The sequence below is a fragment of the Carassius auratus genome, chromosome 13 (genome assembly GCF_003368295.1).
Source record: "Carassius auratus strain Wakin chromosome 13, ASM336829v1, whole genome shotgun sequence".
Classification (NCBI taxonomy): domain Eukaryota; kingdom Metazoa; phylum Chordata; class Actinopteri; order Cypriniformes; family Cyprinidae; genus Carassius; species Carassius auratus.
Window position 1 is genome coordinate 24,418,626 of NC_039255.1, and position 22,990 is coordinate 24,441,615.

At 40.0% G+C, this 22,990-nt stretch overlaps 1 protein-coding gene across 1 annotated transcript; it reads right to left on the reverse strand.

The window, feature by feature from the left end:
- On the reverse strand, positions 1-22,680 carry LOC113113077 (collagen alpha-1(IX) chain-like). Its single transcript, XM_026279234.1, has 27 exons — positions 22,527-22,680; positions 21,801-21,916; positions 21,046-21,169; positions 19,683-20,076; positions 13,671-13,748; positions 13,486-13,587; positions 13,354-13,407; positions 9,327-9,380; positions 9,196-9,249; positions 9,049-9,102; positions 8,826-8,879; positions 8,669-8,722; positions 8,519-8,572; positions 7,870-7,923; positions 7,742-7,786; positions 7,604-7,657; positions 7,458-7,511; positions 6,990-7,043; positions 6,772-6,843; positions 6,652-6,687; positions 5,441-5,485; positions 5,315-5,347; positions 4,880-5,026; positions 3,768-3,944; positions 2,981-3,071; positions 1,088-1,165; positions 1-935 (listed from the first exon to the last, which is right to left on the reverse strand). The coding sequence occupies exons 2-27, from the start codon at positions 21,862-21,864 to the stop codon at positions 670-672; spliced, it is 2,346 nt and encodes a 781-aa protein (XP_026135019.1). The 5' UTR covers positions 21,865-21,916; positions 22,527-22,680; the 3' UTR covers positions 1-669.
- Between the last annotated feature and the right edge of the window lie 310 nt (positions 22,681-22,990).

Sequence of the window (22,990 nt, forward strand, 5' to 3'; positions counted from 1 at the left end):
AAAAAATACAGTAAAACAGTAATATTGTGAAGTGATGTTACAATTGCTATTTTAATATATTTAAAAATGTAGTTTATTCATGTCATGGCAAATTGATGAATTAAAATTTCTCAATTCATGACCCGTTTAATGTTTAATTATTTCAAATCCGGTCAAGGAGCATGTTCTGGAATAAGAAAATATAAACCAATGGAACTACAGACAGCATAATGAACTTTACGGTCTCTGTAAATTTAGTTCAGAATCTCCCATAAACAAATGACCCAAATGCACATAACCTGTTACACTACAATCATAAGTCGAGATAGAGAGAGAGAATTGTGCTTATATGAATTAGTTTCATTTTTATTATAAACAGCATTTTTGAAAATAAAATTGAGCAATTTGCCAATCTTTTTGAAACTACATATTCCTTTCGTTCCTAATATAATATATGCATACTTTATCTGTACGTTTAAATTAGCCTAATGAAACTTAGTCAGCAATTTCAAGTTCTTGCAGTTTGTTATAACTCAGCATTTTGCAAAGTTAAATAAGTGTTTCAGTCTCTTTTGATGGACACATTTCAGTTATATTTACATTAATTACCATTCATGTCACAATTTCAGTTTCTAATTCTTCCACCATAATACTATTCACACGTCCCTGTCTGAGCTTTTTAGGGTGCATTCATTGTCGTCCTCTAGACCTCTGAGATGCCCGTTGAGGTGAACTTTGGGGTGTTTGTTGAGGTGCCTGTAGGGGCATCTGCTGAAGTGCTTGTCGTGGTTGTGCATTAGAAGTAGCATTGAGTAAGGCACACCCAGATGTAAGACAGACTCCAGGAACTCCACGTAGTCCAGGATGGCCTCTCAAACCAGGCTGGCCAACATGGCCTCTCTCACCCATCTGACCTGGTTGGCCATCAAATGCCCGGCCAGGTCGCCCACGCTGACCTAGTTAGGATATGTTAAAAAAAATTATAATAATAATTTAAAAAAATGAATGAAATGCTGCATAGGCTACTAACATGCCAGTGAGCCTCTCATTTTATCTCATGTAATGTTTCTATGACAGGAGAGGTTAATTTGTTTTAATTATGTGTTACCCTTTGGTCCCTGCTCCCCAGTATGGCCGGGAAGGCCATAGCCTTTAGCTCCCTTGTCTCCTGGTTCTCCACTGTCACCTGTGGCAAACAAATTTAATTAAAATGAACAACCATCTCAAGTGCAAATAGATGTTGGTGGAAGTGATGTGAAGATTGGATCATTTAACTTACCGTTTTATGTGAGCGAATCTTTTGTTCATTTGTAATGTGATTCATATTGAACAATTAATTAATCGTTCTTTATACTTAACGCGTGTGTTGAGTTCATTCCTGAATATATGTGTGACACTGTCACACAGGACACCTGTTTTAACCTGTTAGCCAGCACCCCCCATTATGGGACTCACAGCTGAAAGTACTCTACCTAACTTAAAATTGTAACAGTTTCCTACTTCAGTGTGTTACAAATATAATTGTGGTGTCTTTGGAAAGGAGACCCTTTGGGCTGATTTGATAATGCTCAAAAATATTAAAAGTTATAGACACTGAAGTGCCTTGAATTTTTTTTTTTTTTTAACACACTTATTACTGAACACACTATTTTTGTATTTGATATAAAAATACATTAAATGAGTCCTGGAGTAATCTAGAAAAGTAATGGGTTGAAAGTCACATGTCTCATGAGTTTCTATTTCAAATCTGAATATGATATGATGAAAAATGAGACCCTGCTACACCCCGACCCCCCTAAATATAAAAAAATATATATTTACCAACTGTATTGAAGGCTTCTACAAACTATTTAGTCATTAAACATACCACTGCATTTTTTTTTCAATTATAGAACACAAGACAGAAACTTATACATCATCTAAGTGATTTATTTGAGCAAAAGAAAATTCAATAAGAATTATTTGATTGAGAAAAATAAGAATAATAAAATAAAAATAAAAAAAGATTTAACTTTGTATGCCAATTTCCTGAAATTGCTAGAAATGCAGCATTTACAATGAATTACAATGCAAATTAGTGCTGATGTGCTGATGGCCACTTATACAGATGGTAATAACACAAATGCGCCATCAAGTAAATAATCCACTTCTCTATTTATATAGACGCGTTCACTTTGATAGCCGTGATCATACAGTAATAGCATACAGTAACCTGTTCAATATATTTTAATGATTTTATGTATATTTGAGTTTTAATAGGTTTTCATGTTGTCTTAGCCATTTTATTCCTCTTAAACATTTTAATTTGTGTATGTCTTTAAATGAGTTTGGGTCTGCCTGTCATGTGAGGGATCACATGACAGGAAATAGGAAATGAGCAGTATAAAGGAGGCAGCATGGCAGACAGACAGGGTCTTCAACAGATCACTGCTGCTGGACTGAGGAGTTACATTTAAGGACTTGCCATTCCAGCATCTCACTTTTATTGGATTATCACTTCTTTGGATTGTATATACACGGTGGACACTTTTTTTCTCACTATTATTTTGTCTTGTGGACTATATTGGAACATCTGTCATGTGCTGTGGCTGATTCATGACCATACAAAACATCTGTGCATTTAATAAAGCTGTTCATTTACTTCTGCTGATGCTTGCAGACTAACATTGCTTAAGGACAAAGGTTCTGATTTTCTGATTGAAAAGACAATAGTTCCTTGTGAATGTGAACCCATCATTTCTGCTCACTTGGGCAGTTTTTCCAGCTGAGAAGTATTTGTTATGCTAGTTCATCATGCATGAACACAGCCAAGAGCAAAACAGGCAAATACCCTTCATAGCATTATTGTTCATCTGTATCTTGGCAAATTCTTTATTTGTGACTTATTATGCCATCTGACATCAGTGCAACTGCATTTATTTAATGTGGAGGCACCAACATGGTGGACCACCCTACTGGTACAATAAGCTACCGTTTGGACTAAAGTGTGAAGATGGTTTACCTGTTGAGCCCTGTCTTCCTTGGTCACCAGGTTCTCCGTAGAATCCCTGCTGCCCGATTTCCCCCTTGAGACCATCAATGCCAGGATCACCCTATAATAATGGTATTTGCAGAAAGGAAGAAAGTCATATTGGTTTGGAAGGACATGAAGATGTGTGAATGATAAGAGGTGAATGAAACCATAAGAATTCTAGAATCAAAGTGTCAGTAGGTTTTTTAGCTATGCTGATCCTGAAGTTCTGAAAAAGGAAAACCTCTTTAAACCTCTTTCTCTCACAACATAAATTTTACAACCTTTTAAATTTTGCATATTTGAATTTGAGGCTCTGTGAACTTTTATTCGCCTTTGGCCCTCTTGAGTGAAAATGTTCGAGAAGTCTGACAAAAGGTCTGCTGAGAAATATGGAAAGGCTTTCCACTCTGGTAAAGGTGGGATTCTCTCCAACAACCATTCAACACAGAGCAAGTGCCTCGTCTGTGACTTCCTATTTGTCTTCACGGAGACTTGGAAATTCTGAATGTTTTAATTCCAACCTATACTGCCAAACACTGCTGCATGCTCTCTAGAGGCCTTCACACTATGTACATATCAGACTTGACCTAGAAGAAAGATGATGTATAGACCATGTTCTTCCTTAGTTTACTATGGCAAAAACAGGTTTAACGTGTGCTAACTGAGATGTCTAAAAGAAACCATGTCTAAATGCTTTTTGTTTCCAAGGTCTAGCAAAATTGAGACCGTTCCAGGGTTGTTGTGAGGGGATTCTTCTCGGAGGTGGGTAACTTACTGGAGGTCCAGATGGTCCTTTTGGTCCTGGGGGACCTGGAGCGCCCATTGGCACGTCTCCATAGAGCGGGCAGACAGCCGCACAAGTCCTTTTCACAGAGTTGGCAAATGTGGACATCTGCTCCAGCACCACTCTCTTGCAGACCTCGATAACATGTTGAGCAGGAAGAGTGGGGCCCTAAGAAAGAGATCATTACCACTGAAACACGGAGCTCAGATCAGAGCACTTCTCGCCCGTGATAGTCTGGAAATGGGTGGTTGTGTAATGAAAGAGAAACAAAAACGGCCAACAATATTCCACCAGCCTCATTATGGATTAACAACCACACTAAATGAAAACCTTGCCCTGAGCGGCAGAGAAGGCCGCACTAATGAGAAAGCGTTTACTAGCGATCTTGACACCAAAATGGTTACCACATATTTCATGCATGCTACGCCAAGTGCCACAGGGGCTGAATCTCCCAGAACTTTTGAAGGTTTGTCTAAAGGTGATGCTTGTTAGTCAGCTGGTGAAATTCAAACGTTAACAGACATTCAATTAGTCTTAAAAAAGGAGGAAAGGTTGAATTTCGTCTTTCGTATGGACCTTCGCTCTCTTATGCACCCTCAGTTGCTTGTGGAACATAGAGTAAGTCCCTATATCTGTTCAAATGAAGAGAGAGCTGTGTGTAGAAACATAAAAATATGTTTAGTCAGAGAATTGTATTCTATAATAATTTAGTTTATGATATTGTAATGCATTGCAATGTATTGTGACATATCACTATGTGTTGGTGCTACCCAGCCCTGATTCTGTTTCAGTAACATAACATCTAAAGTTACCAATACTGTATATCATCAAAGGCTGCATTTTTTATCTGGCTTAAAAAGACATATTTTGTCTCCAGTCTTTCCAGCCTTTATACACTGTAGAGCAGTAAGATGAGGCAGTGCCTTTACTGGCTCTTTAAAATGAAAGGGACAAGACTTTCTTTTCATATCTTGCATGTCAAGTCTTCTCTAGATTTTCTCTAGTTTAAAAGGTCAGTCTCTTCCTCTTTGTTCTGTTTCCGACCATAGCATGCAACAGGAAAAAGATTTGTTATTTGTTGTGAGTTGGATTTTCAGACTTACTGGTGGGCCTGATGGGCCCTGAAAGCCCACTGGACCACCGTCTCCCCTCACTCCCTTGGAGCCTACAGGGCCTTTTTTACCCGATTCTCCAGCAGGGCCTCGCTTTCCTCTACTTCCCTGTTGCCCTGGAACACCGGCGTCTCCTGTCTGGAAAACAAACAAATACAAACACATCCATAAACAAGCAAGTTCACTTTATACTATGTACACAATGATATCTCAACAGAACATCTGGAAAGAAATACAAACTGTAACTTAAACAATACACTGATGTGGCAATCAGATGCATCTTTCCAAAACCAGCTTTGTAAATGTAATCCAACTAGATTTTTGATGCTGTTGTGGACATACCAGAGCCATAGTTGCTAATGCTTAGAAGTCATCTCCATGGTGTTAATTAAACAGAAATGTGAATAATCTCTGAGATGGTCTTACCCTGCCTTTAGGTCCTTTGACTCCCTTTGCACCCTGTGGAAACAATGTGGCGTTGTGAGAAACTAGAACCATATGATAATGGAAATGTGTCAACAGGAAATGAAATGCATTTGAGTCAACAACTACCTTTTCCCCTTTGCTTCCCTGGACCCCTGGAATGCCAGTTTCACCCTGGAAGATAAAAAAAACAACATTTGCAGTTGCCTTGTGGTTTTGATCCAATAAATGTGATTTGTAGTTCAAAATTAGTTGTTGCGAGAGGAAACCCTGAAATTATGGTTATGCTTTTCATCACTCTGTGTTTGTGTGAAACAAAAGCTGTAGAACTCAGAGGAAAACCATTTGGTGTAATGTGTCCTAATCGGAAAATTGCCCTGGAATTTGACACATTAGCCTGGGATCTCATTTTGTGCACTCTGGCTCTCAACTACTATACAGATGCTCTAAACAACATGATGTTCCAAGTGTTTTCTACAATGTTCCTGCTACTAATGACTATTTTTATAATTCTTTCTGGATGGGTGTGCATTTGAACTCTAGACCGAAGGTCCCATTTCTTTTACTAAAAAAAAAAACAATAGTGGCAGGAACAAAAGCAATACTTTCCATTTTCTAAGCATGTGTATTACATATTACATTATAGAACATGTTAATGTTTAATGGTTATCTAATGTTTAGATAACAGATGACCACCGAAGGAAAAGACATGGTTCTATATAAACACCATATGATCTTTCACCATCTAATGCTAGAGCCCCTGTGAATATTTAATTATTGTCATATATGTTGATGAAAAGTCTTGTCTGCAGTGACATGTTTAAATGAAGTGTGGAGATCTTCTCAGAAGTTTAGATATCAGTGGAGGGCTGATGCTGGAATGAGAACAGAGCAGCCAACAGTTTCAGTCTAGCACACTTTGTAGTGTGACTGCACCTAGAGTCAAGACACTGTATAAGAGGCCAAAGACTGCTGTGCTAACCAGTGAAGAGCTGTGCTGCTCAGACATAACTCCAGTGTGAAAACATGTTCTCATGGGTGCATGATGGCTTTTTTCTATTCACTTTTTTGTGAATGGGTCAGTTCCAGATATCTGTCTACACTAAGCCAATACTGACACATGATCTTATAAATCCACAGTTTTCTGCACTGAACTGATATATAAATATCTTAGATTTGCAAGACAAGGATCTATAGGATATGATTTACATCACACCCCATCCCCAGCCATGTGTAGCCATTTTATATCTGTTTGCAGCCTCTTGCAGGATTCAAAATGCCCTTTTAATGAGATAAAATTATGTTATATGTGGGTTTCATAATTCAGTGAAGATCATTACCTTGGGGCCAGGCCTGCCGGGTATTCCCATGTGCCCCTATAAAGACATGGCATGTTTTAGCATTTTGGAGGGCCTGAACCTTTATTTCAAAAGCTTTGGAATATTTGGAATATAGCTCACCGTTCTTCCAGGGGGCCCAATAAATCCTGGTCTTCCTGGTTTTGCAGCGGAGCCCTTGTAACCTTGCAGACCCTGGAGATTATAGCACTTTATAAATCTACCAGAAGGCAGGGTGGATTTTTTTATGTCATAAAAGTCTAAGGTAAAATATTAAGGTGGTATTTACAGAAGTCACATATAGCTCAGTGCAGTGGTCATGTCTTCACATGAGCACTTACTGTTAGTCCAGGAGGGCCCATTTCCCCCGGAGGCCCTTGTTCACCTTTTTCACCCTGTGTGAAGTATTCAAGCATGTTATATAAGCACACACAACTACACCTAATCAGACAGATGCATCTATAGAGACTTTAGCAATCGTTTTTCCATTGCTGATTTTCTAAGATGATTCTTTCTGCTTTATATATGTAGTTAATAATATTACATATCTTAAACTTAAACAAACAAAATAAAAAAATTTGGATATAGTAAGTAAAGAACTTTTCTAAGTGATTTTCACTGGAGAGAACTGTTTGATAGTTTGAGTTCTGTGTTGCTCAGTCTTTTGTTCATCAAATTCAGGCTTAAAACTTTAAACTAAAACATAATTTTGCTGTGGTGCTGTACATTTAGTAGCTAAATAGCAGTATAAACATGCAATTGTGTGTATCAGAGGATATATATATATATGTCAAGAAGTGTTAGGGTACCCTTTCACCAACTCGTCCATGTCTTCCTTCAGGTCCCTGTGGTCCTTGATAAGCCTGCACGTGGTAATACCATGAGATCAAATGAAAGTGTGGGAAAGTTATTTAAGAAGTTCAGACAAATGTTCAACTGAAAGGGCAATCTGTACCTCTATTCCAGGATCTCCATCTCGTCCTGGCAAACCTGGATCACCAACTATACCCTGAAATATTCAACACAATCAGCACTAGACTTTTAACCTATTGGTCAACAAAGTATTTGTCACATTGGTTGACAAGTAACCAACCTTTTCCCCTATCCCACCAACATTTCCTTTTGGGCCTTGAGTACCCTGTGAAGAGTAAAAAAGATATGTACAGTACTTCCGAAGGATTGTTTAAAGCAACATGATTTTATGACAACTAGAATACTTACTAGCTTTCCCTTTTCTCCAGGTGTTCCTCGTTCACCAGGATTTCCCCCAATCCCCTGTCACAGAGCAGAGAAAGAATATAAACATGCAGTCAAATTCCCATGACGTTTGTATGATTTAAAAAAATAAATAAATAAATTAGAATATGGATGTGACCTTAGAAATATTGAATTGAGCTTTACTTTTCCTCAAACCACCATATTGTTCAAAGCTGGCATTTGTAAACAATTTTGTTGATGTTTAAATTGTGTCCATGCAGACAGTTTCATTCCTCCTCAAACCCCAAAAGATCAGGAATTTCAAACTTTTGGTGTTTCCCTGAAGTTTTGCATTCCATTTACCAGCCTGTAACTTTTAAATAATAATAATAATAATAATAATAATAATAATAATAATAATAATAATAATAATAATAATAATAATAATAATAATAGTCTTTATTTTGTTTATTTACAAAGTGTTTTCCCCCTTTCTCTTTTGATTTTGAGATCAAATAAAACCCAAAAAAAATTTCATGAGATTCACCCACCAAGTTCTTTTCACCTTGACCTCCATGAATACAAAAATGCGCACATTATATTTAAGATAAGTCCATGGGTTTTAAATGTCATGCAGCACAATACAGAAGACCCCAGTCTGTTTTTTTTTTACCTGGCGACCCCGTGGCCCTCGAGATCCTTCAGCTCCGGGTAAGCCTTCATTTCCCTGTTCCAAGAATGAATGGGAATTGTGAGATTTCCAACTAAACAGCAGCAAATGTTTTAAAGACAATACCAAACCAGTGTGAGGGAGAAAACATACCTTCACGCCCTGATAGCCCACAATCCCCTCGTATCCCCGTTCTCCTGCTGCACCCTGGGAGATGTGGTGGGGAGCGAATGAGTCATTCATATCGCCAATTACACAGTCCATCTCACATATATTTTATTGAAGCAAAGTGTTTTCCAACAGAACTTACAACTTCCCCCTCCTGGCCAGTTTCACCCCTCTCTCCAGGTGACCCTCGCACTCCCTTTGATAAGATGCACAACATACATTGCATTGGTTACCTTGATGTGCACAAGCTATGAGCAGTTGCATTACTTTTTAATTCTGCAAAAATTACTTAGAACACAAACCACAGTATGCAAGTATGTGCAACCAACTTGTGATTTAGTAGACTACACTTATGCTGATTTTACCTTATGACCTGAAGCTCCTTTTAGCCCTTTCAGGCCTTTGGGTCCTCTGTCACCCTGTGAGAGAGAAGAAGGTTTGTTATGGCAAACTTTTGGATGCAAAGCTACGAGGCCATCAAAATGATTCTCTGCAGTTGTGTGATGTATTACCTCCTGGCCTCGAGGTCCTCTCATGCCCTTTTCTCCTTTAATGCCGCCTTCACCCTATGGAATGCAAGTTATCCAGTGAGTGGGTCTGTACAACAATGCAAACCAAGGGACTGTACAATGAAGCCACGCACCTTAGGCCCAGGTTCTCCTATATGCCCATAATTTCCAGTGTTCCCACGTATCCCCTGCAACAAGATTTGAGATGAATGCTTGCACAATTGCTTGTAATTGTAAATAATATGTAACAACGGCAACAGATGTAGACTTTAATTGGCCAATAATGTTGTCCCAAGACATAAAGAACTTGGTTTATGGTGCTGGAAAAAGGCAGCATGTGTTCCACTATATGACAGCCTGGAGCTACAGAATGGCAGAACGGAAATGGTTCCCTCCATGTTGGTATAAAAATGCACTTGACCAAACAGGATCCTTAGTCACACAACTGAACAACTGCCAGGAGCTTCCAAGGGTTATAATGAAAAAAAAAATCGACATTTAAAAGGCAAACTGTTGAAGTCTAAACTTCATTAGCCCTGTTTGTTTCCTTGCTAATTTACTTCTTAAAAAGTAAAAAACACAAATTGCAACAGTGTATTATCAACATGTGTTATGCTTCAGAACAGCTGCTCTTGCACAACAGAAGTTAGATTTATGTGGTCTAATCATTTAATACAACTTAATTCCCTTCTTTTCTAAGCCATTATCAAGTGCTGCTTTTTATGCACGAATCATGGGGGATATATTTCTGGAACGCTGCCAGTGTGAAAGCTTTGCTCAGATCTGCTTATGCTTCTAGTGTGACTCGGGAGCGAGACCTGTTCACACTTCCCATTAGTAGTAATAATTATAATTCTTTACATTTATATAGTGCTTTTTCTGCGCATTTAAATCGCTTTACATAGTAATCTCCTCAACCACCACCAGTGTGCAGCATCCACCAAGATGATGTGAAGGCAGCCATATTGTGCCAGAACTCCCACCACACACCATCTTATTGGTGGAGAGGAGACAGAGTGATGAAGCCAATCAGCAGATAAGTGGATGGTTAGGAGGCCATGATGGTCAGAGGTCAATGGGCAGATCTAGCCAGGATGCCGGGGTTACACCCCTACTCTTTTGTAATGACCACTGAGAGTCAGGACCTCGGTTTAACCTCTCATCCAAAAGATGGTGCTATTTGTCAGTATAGTGTCCCTGTCACTACACTGGGGCATTAGGACCCACTAACACCTCTTCCAGAAGCAACCTAGTTTTCCCAGGAGGTCTCCCATTCAGGTACTAACCAGGTTTAACCCTGCTTAGCTTCAGTCTTGCAAGGTGATATGTCTCCATTAGTCTCCACATTCTGTCACTGCTCTTTTGCAAAAGGCTGAACATTGTTGCATTGAAGTTGCTTTGCTAATGACTGGTCATTATCAAATGCTCAGTCACTTAACATAATAAACAAGCAGCTCCTTCACTTCGTTACATTCTGTGCTACAGTCACACTGTGCAATTGGTGGAGTGACCTCTGGGAACAGGGGTCCACAAAACACAGTAAAGACTTTTACAAACTCTTCCTGGTACATAAGAGACCACACATGGCAGCAGATGTACAGTGTGTTTGCAGGGGGAAATGCACTCAGTAACCCCGAGTAGTAAACACAATGGTGGCCCTTTGGCTGAATATTCTATCAGACATATCCATGCCTACAGTGGCCTAACTGTACTAGATTATCAAAGTTGTGGGCATGTATCTGGGTGAGTGAATGTAGGAAGAAAAGAAGGAACGAGCATGGGCTTTTTTAGAGAGGGAGAATAGATTCTATGACTGATTGACAGAAGCATCTTCAATGTTAATACTTGAAAAAGAGCTCTGTTACACGTTGCCGGACTGACTTTTAAAGATATTATTCCAGCACACCACTGAGAACTGGACTCAGATCAAAGATGTAAAGTAGTCATAACTCTGGAGTGGAAAGACTCAAGTTTACCACCCAAGGACGCTCACGAACTTGAACTTTGCTTACATAGCCCAAATGTATACAAGTAATTGGATCCTGATGCGCTATGCCATGTCCTTTAATTAAGCCGATCGGCAGAAATTGTACTGTATATTTGCAGGGCCTGTTTGAACTCTAATGGCTTTGCTCCCTTTGAGTTTGTCTCAGAGAGTCGGAGACTGACGCCACAACTGATTTTTCCATTTATTTATTTATACCACTGCTACTCAAAGCAAGCGGGTGTACCATAAATATAATGATTCTGGATCTGTTTAAATATTTTATTCTCACGTTACACATGGTATGTCAGAACTTTTTCATCAGAGTGCAATAGTAGGGTTCCGGAAATAAAATACTGTTATATTTTTCCACATAGAATTTGTTTTAGTATGATAATATGCAAACCTTTCAAGAACTGCTAATAACTCTGAAGTTATGAAATTAGTGTTTTAGAAGCCACAAACCAATGTTCTTTCAAATGCATGGGATGAGTAGTATTTACACTGTTGTATTGTATTGTATCTGAGACCATCACCATGTATACCGTACCATAGTACCGTCACATTACTTAGGGGTATCTTTCTTTTCCAGGCCAGCAAAGACGAGCAATTGATGTAATGAATGATGAAATAGAGCCTGCCTCAATCAAATATCATTCTAAATTACAGTTTGCTATCCTTCCTGTGTTATTTACAGTTTAGGTAAGTTAACCAACTGATCAATGTTGTTTGTGTTTATGGTGATACAACTGGCATTTGGCCTTAAATGTGCTTACAGTAAATTAAGAAAGTCGTAGCATTGTTCTTCCTGCTCCTATTTCCAGTTTTTGATCCAAATTGTTTTGGGGACACTGTCAAAGTTGACATTTTTGCTTAAATTTGGAATGTAAATTTTGCTTCTGCTTATGTCCATCATGACATCTCACAATGTTGCTGAACTCATGAGATGTGTGTGTGTGTGTGTGTGTGTGTGTGTGTGTGTGTGTGTGTGTGTGTGTTTGAAACTATTAAGACTATTAAGAAATGAAGGATTTCCAAAAGACTAATTTTAATCAGATTCCAAGCCACATATGGATGTGGTGTGGATCAGGTTTGTAAAATTGGGATATTATGTGGTATTTTTCTGTTCAGACTAAAAACAGCTAAAGGGATTTGAGTCAGTATATGCCAAAAGTGTTTGTCTGAACAAAGCCAAGACAAGCACTTAGAAACCTTCCCAGAAACTAAAGATGGTTGAACCTTTCAAGAAATTTAGAATTTAGACAAATAGAAAGTGACAAGAAACCTTTGTGTTTATCCAAAAGTGTGGAGGTTTTGGCTGATTAGTATGCTCCTGCTAACCCTTTTTCTATAGTCATCCATTAAATGTAGTCTGATTATATAATCTAATCAGTTCTATCATAGTAGATATTTTACCGTTATCTATTTTTTTTAGGTTCTTAAAAGTGTGAAATGGCCACCTTTTTGTGCCATCAATCTATAGGCATTGTTACTATGTCATGTTAATGTGATTAAGCACATGACATTTACAGCTCAAATTATTGGCTGAAAACCTTCATTACTTCATGAGCAAAGATGGCAGGTTACAAATGTCATGCTTCGAAGTGTAATTGCACCATCCAAGCAAATACTATTTAGATGAATGGCAATACTAACATAGTTTTCACCAGGTACTATATATCTCATCAGTTAGTCCTTACACGGATGCCAGGAAGGGGTAATTTAAATTACTCCTGCCATGCACAGGTGTTCTTTATACATTCTTAATTCTTTCACATAATTATAATGCATAAAATATGTATGATGGGCTTTAGCTAGCATACTGCAGCAACAGCCTATCACTGACAGTAATTACTGCTGCTGTAAGTAAAAATCTGTCACAGGATGCTCTGCTGTCTGAGACAAGCTTCAGTGTTTACCATTTTCTCAAGCAAGTCCTGAATCTTGTTTCCACCATTCTTTACTTCAGTAATGCTTCTACTTCCATTTTCCAAAGCTTCACTTCACATGCTGGATCTATTCCACGTTAAACCTCTTCTTTTTATCCTCTCTGCTTGCTTTCATTCCTGACTATGCATGTTTGTCCATTAATACCCTCTTATTAAACCCTAATGACCATTGACTACTGCTTGTTCTTTGTTCACACTAGGATGAGAGATTTCAGACAGAATTCTTACCCAGTTTCCCACTCTGCCTGGATCTCCCGGATTTCCTGGCATGCCTCTGTGACCCTACGGAAGAAGGACACACTTGTTGAGATTGCATAACAGAGGCTTATGTTAGGAAGAGTAAACTTTGACTTTGGCCACCTTGGGTCCTGTGCGCCCCTGGACACCAGGCTGTCCGTTTACACATTTACAAGTGGCTCTTCCTCTTCCTGCAGTTAAACCAATCTCAGCATATCCTCCGCACTGTTGAGGAACGAGCTGATGAGAAGAAGCTGAAAGCTCATGCAGAAGGGGGCAAGAGCCCACACATGGGGCAGCTGACTCACCACACTGGAAAGTTCACAGCAGCCTTCAGAGTGTGCTTGATCAGCATCACAGGAGACCTCCATCTTTTGCAGATCCACCTACACAAGCACAGAGGTTCAATGTATAGCCTATCAATGTTCTTTTACTTAGTGCACCTTTGCAAAAAAAAGAAGCTCATTCAAGTGTGCTATTCTTCTAAACTAAAAATAAGAGAGTATACACTGTCTACTTTTTAAGTGTTTTCAGATATGTATAGGTATTTAAATTTACATTTAAATACGCTTAGCTTATATTTACTTGAGTTTACACTAGTATACAAAAAAGTCAAAGTATATTTGACCTCTACCTGTTCTCAGCCTTTTCCTGATTGAGATATGCTAGGTATTATTAAGTATTTTAAGTATACTTGGCTTATGTTTACTCTTTTTATAGTGTACATTTGGTTGATTTTATTTACAATTCCATAGTGTGAGTAAACTACAATATGAACAGTATGCCTTATAAGTTCACTTGTATAGTTGCAATTGTACATATTTAATGGGAAATAGTTGTGTATTCAAAATCTACTCCCGTTGCACATAATTGTTTAATTGCGATTTATCACATACACAATTAAATATTATTGTTTACATAATATATGTGCATGTATTGTTTATATTTATTATGTGTATATAAAAACACAAACATGTATATATTTAAAAAAATTATATGTATATATTTATATTCATACATAATTATTTACATATAAATATAAATGTTTTATATATAAACAAAACATATTTTTCTTAAACATATACATGCATGTGTGTACACACAGTACACACAGAAATATAATGTAAACAAAAACTTTTATTTTGGATGTGATTAATCATCTGACAGCACTAATATGTTTATAAACTAAAAAGTTGGCCAATTTAGTCTCAATGAAAAAAAAAATAGTACACTTGTGTATACTACTAGTATACTTTGAACTAGGGATGCACCGAATCCAAATTTTTGGGTTTCAACCAAATACCGAATCCACTGTTTAAGATTTGGCCGAATCCGAAACCGAATACCGAATCCTACTCGCATCCTTATTCCATTATCACAGTAAAACACACTAATGAAGTAAAAAAAACGTCCACAGCAATGTATTTTTCATTTTATTTTATTTTAACTGTTAAAAAAAGAAAAAAAAAGAATAGGCTACATTATGCCAGGATGACAAATGAGAAAAACTTTTTTGACAATTACCAAGCTTATGCTTATGCTGTATTGCTACGGTATAAATCGTCCCAGCCGTTTAAGATTCCTGAACAGTTTAGTTTAGAGCAAACTGTCGGGTCTTGTTCCTCCTCATATAAACACCTCCACGCAATCAACGGCCGCGTGACGTCGACCAGCATAGCGCAAGCCTAGGGTTCGGTTCGGTGAAAAAAAAACCTAAGGATTCCTGGATTCTGGATTCCTGGACTTTGAACATAAAGCATACTTGGAAAATATACTTGAACTTAAGTTCCTCTTCAGGAACTCGAGATGCGTCAAAGCGATACGGGGAACGTGTTTAGCATGAGCGACTCTGAATATCATATATAAAATCTGTCTAATAGAAGAGAATGACATCACGGGCGGGGTTACGTAAGCGACCAGGAAACTATAAAGGCATGAGCCACACAGCTGGCATCAGCTTTTTTTTCAGCAAGCGCCCTGTGTGTGAATGTCATTCTGTCTTGTCAGTCTTATGTATTGTTGTTTGTCACTCACTATTAGCTCCTCAAAGAGTAAGCAATAGTCAAAGAGCAAAGCTAAGACAAGACATCGGAAAGGTGAATCCAGATCGTGTTTCAGACTGTGTGTTCCTCGCTACATCACGAGTGGGGTTACACGGTCTGTGCGCAGTCTGCCTGGAATCGAGGCACGCTGTTTCGGCTCTTGAGGGAGGCGACTGCCTGCACTGGTACAAGCCAGTGTGGACACTTCGATCCTGGAGGACTCTTCTCGAGAGGGAGTCTTTGCCAGCATTCCTCGCGGTGTCGGTCCTGATTTTGCCGAGGCAGAGCAGCGCCAGCACTCACTGGGTTCACAGATAGATCTGCTGGAGGGTATGGAGACGGGCGCATCCCTATCTCTTACCTCACCCGCCAGATCTGCCCGATCTCCGGGTTTAGAAGCCCGAGTGTTGCGGTCCTTCCCCTGAGTGAAGGGTGTGATGCACCGCCTTTTTTTCTCAGAGGAAATTGAAACGGAGGGCGTTGATGAGCTCGCAGTTGCATAAACATTAGTTGCTCAGACAACAGTTGCAAAAGCATCAGTTTCACAAGCATTTTATGCCTAAACTTTATAACGAGCAGCATTGAGGAGCACAGGCAGCTCTCTGGAAAAATAAGGGGGCTAACTGTGCTTCTCGCATATCTGGGGATGGGTTGGAGACGGCTCTGCCTATCTCCACCCGTGTTCCCTAGATCTAGAGTTCGTTCTCAATCTCAAGGTTCGGAAGCACGCGCAGCGGTTTCTTCCCCCTCTGTGAACTCCCAGCTGCAGCTACTTATCTCCGAGGAGATTAACACTGTGTGACAAAGCGGCTTGCGTGCTGCCGAGGCAACATGTGTATTATATCACTTTCAGTTTTGATGTGAATCTTACCAAAACCAGACCATCTTTAATCATCTGATTGGTTAACTGCATTAATTCTGAGGAATTAAATTCAGTATTTATCTGGCTATGAGAAGTTAGATATGAATTATATCAACAAGGCAGACCGTGTTTACTCATCTGATTGTTTATATGCATTAAATTCTGAGGAATATAATGACATTTATCTCATTCTGAGAAATGATATATACTGGAGGGGCTGCTGGGCGGGAGCAGCCCTCTCAGTCTATCATCTGAGCCAGGGTTTTCCCAGCATAAGGTGGATCTGAGGGCCGTACTTCAGGCTGGGAGGTCCTCGGTGAAGAAGTCCTGACACGTTTCAGTCACGACTGCAGAGGGCGGCCCCTACTGCGGTAGAGCGGCATACACCGCATCACACGGTGCCTGTCTCGCCTCAGTGCCCTCTGGGAGCAGGAGTTGCGGTACAGTTCTACAGGAATTGCGGTAGAAAATGCTACAGTATTCAGTTCAGATCTCTACCGCCAAGATTCAATGGGATTACTCCGATGTTAGTCGGCACCGCGCAGGCCCTGATTATGGAACAAGAAGTTGAAACACTATTAGGGGAGGAGGGCACTGAGGTGGTCCCCTCAAGACAGGGAGTCCGGGATCTACAGCCGGTATTTCATAGTTCCAAATAACGATGGGGGGTTGCGTCCGATCATAGATCTGTGGGTCTTAAATCGATCAGTTATGAGACTGAAGTTCAAAATGCTCATGATCATGCATGTTGTAGCTCAGATCAGGTCTGAGGACTGGTTTGTCACAATAGATCTCAAAGATGCATACCTCCACATATCCATCCTTCCACAACACAGGAAGTTTCTGAGGTTGGCTTTCGGGGGCGAAGCTTACCAATATCGAGTACTTCCTTTCGGCCTTGCACTCTCACCCCACAGGTTCACAAAATGTGTAGATGTGGCTCTGGTTCCTCTGTGCTTGCAGGGCATCCACAGTCTCAACTATATCGACAATTGGTTGATTTTAGCTCAGTCAGATTAGGTTGCAGCTCTACATCGAGATTTCGTTCTCGCACATTTGGGGGAGCTGGGTTTGAGACTGAACGCCAAGAAGAGTGTACTTTCTCCAGTTCAGAGAACCATCTATCTAGGTGTAGTATGGAATTCGACCGCGATGCAGGCACGTCTGTTCCCTGCTCATATCGAATTGATCCTCATCTCAGTCAAAAGAGTCAAAGAAGGCTAGTCACTCACTGTCAAACAATTTCAGAGATTGTTGGCCGTGGTCTGTTGAGTGGTCACCATCTGACATGGCATATCAATTGTCAAGGGTTGCTAGCAGTTTATGGTGCACTAAAGCACTTCCTCCCAGATATAAGAGGTCACCATGTGTTGGTGCGCACCGACAACACATTGGTGGTCTCTTACATCAACCACCAGGGAGGTCTGCGTTCACGCCCCTTGCTCAAGCTGGCGCACCAGATCCTTGTGTGGTCCCAGGGTAAACTCATCTCATTAAGAGCAGTATGTATTCCTGGCAAACTAAATATGGGACTGTCGAGGCAGGGGCTGAGGCCTGAGGAATGGAAACTTCACCCTGAGGTGGTGAAGCAAATATGGAGAATTTTAGGCAGAGCTCAAGTAGATCTCTTTGCAACTCAAGAGACATCACAATATCCCCTTTGGTTCTCTCTGGTTCATCCAGCTCCTCTGGGACTGGACGCTATGGTACAGACCTGACAGAGGCTTCGTCTGTATGCCTTTCCCCCTATTGCTCTGCTCCCGGGAGTTATGGCGAGTTTGTTGTTAGAAGCCCAGTACTGGCTGGGCCGAGTATGGTTCGCAGACCTGGTCTTGCTCCTCGACGGCTCTCCATGGGAGATACCGATCAGGACAGACCTACTCTCTCAGGCGCAGGGCAAGATAATTCACCCTTGCCCGGAGTTGTGGAAGTTGTGGGTGTGGCCCCTGAGGGGGCCCAACTCATAGCATCTGGTCTCTCAACCGAGGTTGTTGAGACCATCCTCCAAGCCAGAGATCCCTTAGCGAGGAAACTGAGGTGGTCCTGAGGTGGAAACTCTTCACCTCATGGTGCAGAGACCGCCAGCTTGACCCAGAAAACTGCCCAGTTGGTACAGTTCTGGAGTTTCTACAAGCCATGCTATCTGCAGGGTTGACCCACTCCACGCTGAAGGTTTACGTGGCAGCCATTGCGGCCTACCATGTACCTATCGATGGTCAGTCTTTGGGAAGATACTCCTTAGTTACATGTTTCCTCCACGGTCCACTGAGGCTGAAACCTTCAGTACAGTCCCGTATTCCCCCGTGGGACTTGGTTGTGGTGTTAGTGGCTCTTTGTAAAGCTCCATTCGAGCAAATACAAGATATATCAGACAGACATCTGACCCTTAAAACTACCTTTCTGTCGGCCATTACCTCTCTGAGGAGAGTTGGAGATCTTCAGGCCCTCTTAGTTGCCCCTACTTATCTTGACTTTGCACCTGGCATGACCAAAGCATTCAAATACCCTTGAGCGGGATGTGTTCCTAAGGTTCCCTCTATCACACCAGAACCTGTAGTGCTGCAGGCCTTCTGTCCTCCTCCCTTTCATGAGCCCAACTACGAGAAGCTAAATTGTATGTGCCCAGTTTAAGTGCTGGACGCATACGTCCACATAGCTGCCCTGTGGAGAAAAACAGACAAATTGCTTGTATGCTACAGTCCCCCCCAGAGGGGCTTTCCTGCTTCTAAGCAGACTATTAGCCGTTGGCTAGTTGAGACTATCAATGCCACCTATGAGTCCTCTGGTCTTCCCCGCTGTCTGAAGCAAAGGCTAACTCTCAGAAATCACACTCCAGAGACGAATGCGCAAAGTCCCAACTCCAGTACCAAGGATGCAAGTCCAAAATGTGCATACTTTGTATTGAGATGTCACCAGAATGTGTCTAATCTTCCTGGTACTTTAGGCCGCGGTGGAAACACAGAAACAACAGTTCTGGGAGGTAAATAGTTCCTTGGGAAAAAAGTTCCTGGTACAATTGTTCCAGGTAATTTCGGTGGGAACGCAGAACAAAATAGTTTTTCTATTTTTATTTTTATTTTATTTTTTTATATGTTCTTTTATATACTGATGCACTTCAGGTGTCCCGAGTTTGAATCCTGGCTTGCGAACCTTTTCCGATCCATCACCCCCACCCCCCTCCTCCGCCTCTCTCTCTCTCTCTCTCTCTCTCTCTCTCTCTATCTCCCTTTCCAACTTCACTTCCTGTCAACATAGTGTCCTATCATAATAAAGGCAAAAATGACACAAATAAATCTTTTAAAAAGTAATTTTGCATTCCCCAGAATTGATTGGATCGATGGAGAGTAAATAATGACAGGATTTCCCCTCAACCTGTTCCTGGTAAACCAATACCTGAGCTTGTCCCTGGTACTCACCAAAACAGAACGGTCACCTACTGCCCTCTTGACGATGGAGGTAAAGCCTTGATGAATCACGGACCGTGGCTCATCTAGAGGCTCCACGCTGACCTCCTCACAATCAACCAGCAGCTTCACCCGCTCTCCTTTTACACTCAATGCCAGCTTGTGCCACTCACCGTCAAAGAGTTTTTTCACTCTGTGGAAGGTCCGCAGCATCTGTGTGCCTTGCGGGCTGGTGTAGAAGAAGTCCAGGGTTTTAGTGTCGCCCTGAAAATGAAGGCCCACCTGCTCCCGGCCTTCAGAATTGCTGACTTGCCACAGATTCCAAGATGTTTTAGCTGTGTCCTTGGGAACTTTAAATGTGGCGATGACAGAGTAGTCAGATGGTAAACCACCTGGGTAGATGTTGCTAGATGGAGAGATGGGTGAGAATGTATGTGCTGAGAAATTAATAAAAGGGATATTTCAGGGCAAACAAAGTCAAAGAAGAATCTGCTAAACATCTCCAAACAACACAAAGCAGTGATGTGAATCATTCACTAAGTCACTCATTAAGTTGTAAGAGTCACTGAAAATTCCCCAAGACTAGTGTAAAGTATGTTTGAAACTCACAAACACATATCAAAACACCCCATGGTACATGGTGATATATATATTTAGGTACTGTACTGAATTGTTACTATGCTAATATACATGGTAATAGCTTGATACATGTTGGTACGTTTTCTGTTTAACAGTGGTCTTTCGAAAGTGACCTTAGGTGAAGTTTTGCATTAATTTTAACCAAATGGTGTCCATTTGTTTCCAATTTAGTTTTCTGCCCCTGTTTGTTTTTAAAAAGAACTGGTTTATTGAAATTAGAGGTTAATGTTTTCAAGAAAAATGTTCATTTACACACAGTGTGGTTCCACAGTTCTCTCGTTTTCTCTTTTGATGTTGTTGGTCACATTTTGCTTCGACATTTGGTGGTTGTTTTACAGTCATGTACTTCTCATGATTATTTGGTCAAGTAGGGGATGTAAGTGGGAGGTAGTTGCGTATAGCATTGTTGGCCCACACGCACAAAAGGAAAGACCAAGCACATGCTGTAACCACAGCTGACACACAGGAACAGATGCTGATGCTGATGCTTGAGAAAGACGTGCATTTAATGCCAACATTTCAGGACAAAGGAAGAGACAGCTTGGTGTATCCATGCTATATAACTTGTAAGCATATATCTGATCAAATTCAAATCAAACCCCAGATTATAGTAGTGGTAGTTTCTGGGAAGCAGGAGCAGGAAATGAGAGATATTGTTTGGAGGCGAGCATGATTACACTCAGTGGAAAAGCAGAAAGAGTGGAAAAGTATTATGTCAGAAGGACGATATAAATACCTCGTGCTCCTCTTGAGGTGGAGGGACGGGTTAACACGGTACGCCACCGCGTCAGGTTCAGACCCATTGACCCTTCTCACCCTTCTAGACTTGGACAAGCCAAACTCTTCCAACAGGTCATATGCTGAAAATAAAAGCACATGGGCTGCTTAAAAGTAGAAAAATGTAAGTCCGATTTCACTCTGTAATATTACGAACTGAATTTTAAACCTGTAAATGCAACTGAGGCCAAGATTTTTCATTATTTACAGTGGTTTGACAGTTTGACAGTTTTTGGATTTACTTAAGCTACAAAACTTTGATGGCGTTCGACAGTATAAATGAAACATAGAAAACTGCAATAAATTAATTTAAGTCTAAGTCATGATTTATTCTCTAGTGATAGGCACTAAAGAGAAAAATTGAAAGAAAAGCCCAATGGAAACTTTTTGATATTTATATGGAATCTGGACTAGGAATTAAACTGACAGATCAGTTTCCACAAAAAAAAAAAAAAAAAAGAATAAATAAATAAATAAAAAACGACAGAGACAGAGTTCAATCTTCATCAAGTAGCCCTACTGCGCCAAAAATGATGTAAACTTGTCCATGCTTCCCTCTGCTGGTCAATAAGAGGAGCAAACCATATTGATTTCACTGTGATGTCTGATTGCCTTGAGAATCTTACTTTCTCTTCAAATCTGAGGTCCATTTCATTTATGATGAAACAAATATTCTGACATGGTACTGAATTTTGCATTCTGTTAGATTCTTACTTGTAGGTAATTCCTGACATCTGACAAGGCCAAAGACAGCCAGCAGGACTGTAATAACCAGCATTTTGTTTAAAGCTGGAACTTTGGAAATGAAGATGGCTGGAATTTAAATGTGCCTGTCAAGGGAGAAAGGTTGCAAAAAAGACTGAACACAAACTTTATAGCACTGACATAGAATATAAAGTAGACTATTTAATTGGACTACAAATTGCTATATTTGGTAAATGGCCACTGAAAATACAAATTTCACAAAATGGAAAACAACAGTATACAGCACAGGCAAAATTCTGCTATTAACATAAATGTGATATTTTCAATTCCAAATGCATTTTAAATGAGGAGATTTCTGCTGTCAAATAACAAGATGCAATTCACATTTTCTCCAAAACTTACTTGTACCTCATTACATGAATTTCATGATTAAACACAAAAAAATTATTTCTTTTAAAGTAAATATTTCATTTTTTCTTAAAAGGAGCTTGAAAATCTAGGACAATCAGTGCTGATAAAACACCAATATATACATTGGTGGAATAAACAGTACAGTATATTTGTATTCAACTTCTCAATATAAGCCATAAATCATTTATGCACAGAACAAACTCTTAATAATAATGGTTAAACACTGAGTGTGATAATCCACCTTCAGAAGGTCACATTTTAAATGAACCTAAAAGCATTTATTTTTAGTTTTCTATCTGCAGTAAACATACTTCCTTTACTTACATATTCTTCTGAAGCAAGTTCACTGCGGATTGTTCCTTGGCTGTTCCTGCAGTGATATAAAGATTTTAAAGAAGCATCTCTGGTCCCAACGTTGACTTTCAGTGTAAACCTGCTTAGAAGAAAGCCTGATCCATGATCTCCACTCTACCCTCGGGCCCAACAGGCCTTCATCCCTGCAGCACATTATCCTATGCAAACACTGACCTCCACATTCTTCACACAATCATTCTGCAGTCAGATGTTGCCATTTGGGGATGTATATAGCATGTTGGTGTGTTTATGCTCATTTCAGTTTTAGGCAACTGCATCATGCTAATTTGTGCATATTCTATGGCTACTGCCCCAAAAATGACAGCTAGATTTCAATACTGATTCTATTCAAACTGTATTTTATTGTTAACGGTAGACTGATAAAATCATTATTTAACAAAAATAAAAAAAAATGCTTGCTGAACCTTCAGATA

What these genes read in the sequence shown, in the direction of transcription:
- LOC113113077 (XM_026279234.1), bottom strand. Translation starts at nt 21,864, where the DNA reads ATGCTGGTTATTACAGTCCTGCTGGCTGTCTTTGGCCTTGTCAGATGT. An exon ending in CTGGCCAGGAGGGGGAAGTT is followed by an intron (nt 8,723 to 8,825) that starts GTAAGTTCTGTT and finishes CACATCTCCCAG; the next exon opens with GGTGCAGCAGGAGAACGGGG. An exon ending in CCGGCAGGCCTGGCCCCAAG is followed by an intron (nt 5,486 to 6,651) that starts GTAATGATCTTC and finishes TTTATCTTCCAG; the next exon opens with GGTGAAACTGGCATTCCAGG.